This window comes from Chaetura pelagica, unplaced genomic scaffold, assembly GCF_000747805.2.
Source record: "Chaetura pelagica isolate M959 unplaced genomic scaffold, ChaPel_1.0 scaffold40, whole genome shotgun sequence".
NCBI classification, from domain to species: Eukaryota; Metazoa; Chordata; class Aves; order Apodiformes; family Apodidae; genus Chaetura; species Chaetura pelagica.
Window position 1 is genome coordinate 882,694 of NW_009952160.1, and position 6,465 is coordinate 889,158.

At 43.3% G+C, this 6,465-nt stretch overlaps 1 protein-coding gene across 1 annotated transcript in view; it reads right to left on the bottom strand.

The window, feature by feature from the left end:
- The window catches only part of CHSY3 (chondroitin sulfate synthase 3), a 34,767-nt gene extending 28,554 nt beyond the window's left edge, over positions 1-6,213 (bottom strand). The window contains exons 1-2 of the mRNA XM_010007223.1: positions 6,095-6,213; positions 2,300-2,412 (exon numbers count right to left, since the gene is read on the bottom strand). Of these exons, the coding sequence (XP_010005525.1) occupies positions 2,300-2,412; positions 6,095-6,213 (232 nt within the window). The remainder of the gene's footprint in view (positions 1-2,299; positions 2,413-6,094) is intronic.
- Positions 6,214-6,465: the final 252 nt, after the last annotated feature.

A 6,465-nucleotide genomic window follows, 5' to 3' on the forward strand; every position in this document is an offset into this window, starting at 1 on the left:
CCCCGTCCCCGGATAGTTGGCAACTTCCCGGCGAAGGAAGTTCTGTGTCCCTCCCTGGCCGCGCCTCCTGCGGTGCGGGTTCCCACAGCCTCGATATTACGAGCAGGAGCTCCAAGATGCTGAGGCAGAGCCTCATCATCCTCCCTACCTGCGGGTGACTGCACTGTCCACAGCCCAGGGTACAACAGAGGCGAAGCTTTTAGGCCACGGTGCCTGTAAGGACAGCTTTAATTCTGAAGCTCAAGGTCTCGCTGGTGTCCCCTGCATTTATGCGCATCCCTGGTTTTGTTGTGCAAGATGCTCATCTCCAGCAAAAGTTGTACATTGTTCTTCTCATCCATTTGTCATTTCACTGAAATCACGTGCAAGTTGCTGAAGCCTGTGTTTAAGCATTTGTCAGCAAAGACAGTCATTTTTGTAGCTAAATCTATGGAATTTCCCTTCAAGTGCTTTTGTCAATTGTCAGACCCGCATGTCAAGGTGAGAGGAGAAGTCTGGAGGCTGGTATTGTGTAATGCTAGCAAAAGTAGCAGAATGGTCATGAGAGAAAAAAAAATCCACTTTTTTTTTTTTTTTTTCTGAAAAGGAACAAATTGCTTCACTCACCTAGAGAAAAAAAAACCAAACAAACACAAAACCAACAAAACAGCAAAAAACGCACAATGCCCACTCTACATAATGTTTGGCTACAAAGAGGTTACTTACTCAAGTAGTTTTTAGTCTTCTTTGTGCCCCCATGACATGCGGTGATCAGAGTGTTTGCTCGTTGTGTTCATGAGTTGTACTCAGGAAGCATAAACTCCAGCTTCCCTGGGACTGAGGGTCCTTTCCAAAGCAACCCGTCTTTCATTTCCTCTCTACACAAACACAGGCTGGAGCGTTTATAATGCCAAGCAGCAAGGCATGAAGCACCAGATATTCACTCCACAGTCACTACTAAAAACAATCTGTCCAGGCACATAAATACTACCAGAGATGTTCTCTGAGCACTGAGGTGACAGATCTGGGGTCTGTCTTCACTGGGCTACTAACAGGCAGCAAGCTAAGGGGGATTTCCTTCAGAAATCCTTCCACATGTCTTAGAGATTACCAGTACTATTAATTTCTCTGCTTCCCATAGATGTCTTCCTCTTAAAAATGCTGTCTCCATGCCCTCCTTGCTGCTTCCCACAGGCTCTTGGGGGTTGCTGTGTCCCAGTAATTCATGCACAGTATGATCTCAAGTAGTAAGAGCTCCCTTACACCTACACAGCCTGATAATCACAGTCTCCTAAAATTTCAGACAACTTACCACTATGAAGATGCACAGATAGAGTGTATGACACTATGCTGTTTCCATTGCTTATGTATACAGTGAAACTAGTCCAGCCAGTGCCAGGTGGGTGGGCTCCTCAGGACTGACAGCACTTGGTTTTGTCTCAAAAAGAGCAGGCAGACCAGTGAGAGGTGAGCATAAAGCCTTTTACACACTTCCAAGATGAAAGCTTATCTTGAGATATTTTGTGTTTTCAAGATAGTTTATAAAGGAATTGAGTATAAGTGAATTTGGAGAATAAATGCTACAATACTAGTACTAATACTACTGCATACTAATAGAAATACTACTGCATTTCTATATGTAGGTCTGTGCTGTACCAGTATTTCAACAATACACTGCAGGGAAATCTGTCACCGAAGTGCTGTTCTGAAAGTGGGGTCAATCACCTGATAAACAGCCAGATGAAGTGCTGGCCTTCATTGCACACCGTGGAGCCTTCACTTCATTTCACAAGTATGGGGAACAGTCCATCTTCTTCCCCCCACATAAGACTAAACAAAAATGCCTTTCAAGCCAGCAAAGCAAGAGTGGTGCCTTTTCACTGATTCAGTCAAGGGCAGAATGGAAAAAGGCCTTTTGTTCCACCAGATAAGTCATGGCGAGAAAACAGCATAAGGGTCACGACAACTGGCAGAAAAATAGACAATAGGTTAAAAGCTGCCTCTGACAGAGTATGTACCTGGCCAAGGCTGATTGGCTAATTCAGACAGTGGTACTTTCTCGAACATTGATCTCTGATCTATAAAAAGAGCAAGATCTGCAGGGCTCTGCTCTTTCTGCCTGCCCAGGACAGACCCCGCTGCAGCACCTGAACCTGCCTGAAACGCCCGCCCCGCTGCCCGGAGGAGCCGAGAGGGGGCGCGGGGGAGGGCACCGCCTGTGTCCGCTCCGCGGGGATCGTGAGCGGTCCCGGGGACCCTGCCTGCCCAGCCTGGACCGAACCGGACCGGAGTAGGAGCCTGCCCAGCCTGCGTTGGCCACTCGCTCCGGGACCAGAGCCGAGCCCGCCGCAGCAGGAAGGGTCGTCCCGGTTACTGGGAAGCCGGACCCTGCGGATCTCCAGCCGAGCCTGGCAGCGCATTCCCAGAGCTGCGCTACGGGAGGAGGGTAAATACACACACACACACACACACACACGCGCGCGCGCACACACACACACACACACACACACACACACGCACACACACACACACACACACGCAGACAAACATACACACACACACACACACTCTAACTTTCTTACCGGGCTCAACTCCTACCTTTTCACTCCATTGATCTCACACCTCTCCTTCGGAGTGTGCCTTTTATAGACCACAGTGCCTTTGAATCCCTTTTCCAATATACACCCAGCCAACCTCTCCTGAACCTTGATGCCTCAGTTTGTGTTGACCCTTAATAAACTGATTAATTCATAAACTAAACATTGGTCTCAGTAACAATCTGTGAGCATGGTGAGAGGGTACTCTCACCCTCTGAGACACGGCCCCGCAGTGGCCGTTCCTCTGAGAGAGGCGAACGCCACGTGTGACCCTCGGGCTCATTCACAAACCTCTCCACACTGGGGGGGGAAGTCGCAGAAACATCCTGACAGCCGGTAGCCCCCTGGTAAGAGATTCTTGGTGACATACTGTGTGAATTAAAAAAGCAGCCTTAGGGATTACTCCAATTTATGTTGGAGAAGCCACTACAATCAACTTGAGCTCTATTGCTTTGTTAGCAAGTCAAGAAATCGTGGTGGCAGTGAATGCCATTTTCAAAACAAACAAACAAAACCCTACAAAAAATGGTAATGGATCTGCTTGATTCAATGAACAAGGATCTCAAGAATAATATATTAATTATTAAAAGGACTATTAGTATCTCTAATCATACAGGTATCAACATTTTATGGTAGAGTCTCAATCTTCGAAGCCAAAACAAAACCTTTTTGCTGCTTTATCATTGATGTTCTTTAAAATATCACCAGGAAAGAGAGAACAGCTCCCTTTTAGGTGTGTGAAGTTACAGAAAATTAGAAGCATTTGGGTCTAAGTGGTAGAGTGGAATGTGCACACTCTACAAAAATGGCTCATGTCAGAGCTAGCATGGCCATCTGCAGAAGATGAAGACATGTTGACAATCAAAAGCAATTATAAACATGCTATAGATAAACTATTAAACTCCCATCAAAGACAGTGGAAAGCTCATTCATTTCAACACACCTTGAACTGAGCCCAAAGACCATCTACCTTGCGTAAGCATAATCCTCCTGTGATTGAATACAAATAGGCTGTTTCACAGTCACACTGGGAGGCTGATTAGATATTAACCACATCATTGTGGAGGTAAGATGTACATACAGAGTATAAAGAGTAATTGTGCCACCCTGTGAAACAATACAATGCATGCAGACTGATGGTTTATGGCAGCATTTCATTATAGTTCAAAGCATCTTGCGATATCTTCAGCACCAAGTTACTATGAAAACATTTTATTTTATACTTTTAATTTAAAAAGAATTTAAAAGAAACTGCTTCTCTACCAGCTTTTGAAATTATTTACTGAAATTACAATTACAGTTTTGAAAATGTTTTTACCTGCTTATTTCCTGCCATATGTAGCTGGAATAACTTGTGCAACGAGCAAGTAGCTCTAGATGTTACAAGGTTTTCCTAAATAACTTTATCTTTGGAAAAAAATATCAACCAATTTATAGAAAGTAATTTGTCCAGAGAATCAAGCATTTTGAAAGGAAACAAGCAAACAAACAAACATTCTACAGGCACAGAATTTTCAAAGGGAAAAGTTTATTTTTATTTTTAATAATTTTGTATTTACTCAAGAAGAAAAATTTTCAAAGAAATTTGAAAAAAAACCACTTCATTGTTAATAAAAATATGATGGTTATGTATGTAAAAATATGCATATGAAATAGCAATACTGAAACCTGTATAGCAAACTTCTACAAGGAGTAATTGCTCTACTTTAAAAATACATCATATAATATAAATACATAATTATTTTTACCATCTCTCTTTGCCTATCACAGGAACAAGAGATTGGAGTAATAGTGTTTGAGACCTGCATTTGGCTTCATAGAATCCAATAGTTAAAGAAAGAGTCCTCCTGTATTTCCTTTCTACCCTTTCATTTGATTAATGAGTAATTTGGGGTATATTTTGGTTACTCAGCACATGGTGGCTGAAATTCAGCAGAATCTGTTCTTTTTAGCATAGAAGCAATCCTGATGGAACTGACAAACTAGATTTTAGAGGTCTCAAAAGAAAAGGTGTAGAAAGTTCATTTTGTGCATAAAACTAAGAAGTCTTAATATCTTGCTTTTATAAGGGTTATCTAATCTGTAATGTCAGAGGTGGTACAAACTGAAAGTACATGTTTACACTGAGAAGCACGGGCTCCGAATCACTAATGTGGGTATTAATCTTGTGAATATGGAAAAAACTGTTTAAACTTATTTCCATTTTACTTCTTTACTTTCTGTTTTATTTTGTTTTTAAATAAGAAACTTCAGAGTTTCCCCTAGGGCAAGAAGGATAAATTGCAGATTTCCCTTGATTAATACAGCAACGACCTAGAAATTATTTCTCAAACAATCTATTCCATCACTTCCATTACATACAGCTCTTTCCAGTTGCCTGAGGCTAGACCACTTTAGGAGTGATAGGGAAGGATACCATCTAGCTACCTAAAGGATACATCAGCCATGCAGAGCTCTGTGGGAGTGGGGTTGGAGGGAGATCATCAGGAAACCAGCAGCTAACCAAACCAAACTTCCAAGACTGGAGAAACACCTGAAGACACAACTGCAATACAATGAGAAAATATTTTTGGGACACGGACAGCACAGAAGACTTGATATAATCAACTGAAGGTATTTTTATATGGAAGTTAGTGGTTCAAATTTATTATTAGCTATATTTTTCTTTATTTCACCAGTAACAGTAAATAAGCAAGCAAGTAATCAGGATTACTTTGCCCCTGATGTGTCTGTATCGATAATTAGAATAAAAGAGTCAAAGAATCATAGAATGGTGAGGGTTAGAAGGGACCTTAAAGATCATCAGGTTCCAACCTGCCTGCTATGACCTCACACTATACCAAGCTGCACAAATCCTCACCCAACCTACCAGGGAAGGGCCATCCACTACCTCTCTAAACAACTTATTTTGGTAACTTACTACCCTCATGGTGAAGAATTTCTTCCTGATGTCTAACCTAAACCTCCCCACTTTCAGTTTAAAACCATCACCCATTGTCCTATCACTGCCCTCTGTGGTGAAAAGCCCCTCCCCATCTTTTCTGTAGGCTTCCTTCAGATACTGGAAGGCTGCTATTAAGGTCTCCCTGAATAGCCCCAACTCCCTCAGCCTGTCTTCATGAAGACATGCTCCAGCCCTTTGATCATCTTCGTGGCCCTTCTCTGGACCCACTCCAACAGCTCCATGTCTTTCCTGTGCTGAGGGCACAATAACTGTACACAGTACTCCAGGTGGGATCTGACCAGAGCAGAGTAGAGGGGGACAACTACCTCCTTGGCCCTGCTGGCCACACTTCTTTTGATGCAGCCCCAGAATGTGATTGGCCCTCTGAGCTCCAGAACACACTGGCAGCTCATGTCAAACTTCTCATCTGCTACCACTCCCCAGTTCTCTTCCTTGAGACTTCTCTCTAGCCATTCTTCCCCCAGCCTGTGTTTGTGTCTTTTGGTTGTGCTGACCCAGGTGCAGGACCTTGTACTTGGCCTTTTTGAGCTTCATGAGGTTGGCACTGACCCACCTCTCCAGCCTGTCAAGGTCCCTGTGTATGGCCTCCTTTCCCTCTAGGGTGTCAACTACTCCATACAGCTTGATATCATTATCAGACTTGCTGGTGATACACTCAGTCTCCCTGTCCATGTCTCCAGTAGAGATGTTGAACAGCATTGGTCCCAATACTGAGCGCTGACAAACAACACTCATCACTTGCCTTGATTGGGACACTAAGTCTTGTCATAGAAGGCCACCAAAGGGCATGATTTGCCCTTACTGAAGCCATGTTGGCTGTTGTCTATCACCTCCTTATTTTCCATGTGACCTAGCAGATTTTCCAAGAGGATCTGTTTTGTGATTTTGCTAGGCACAGAGGTGACACTGACCAGCCTGTAATTC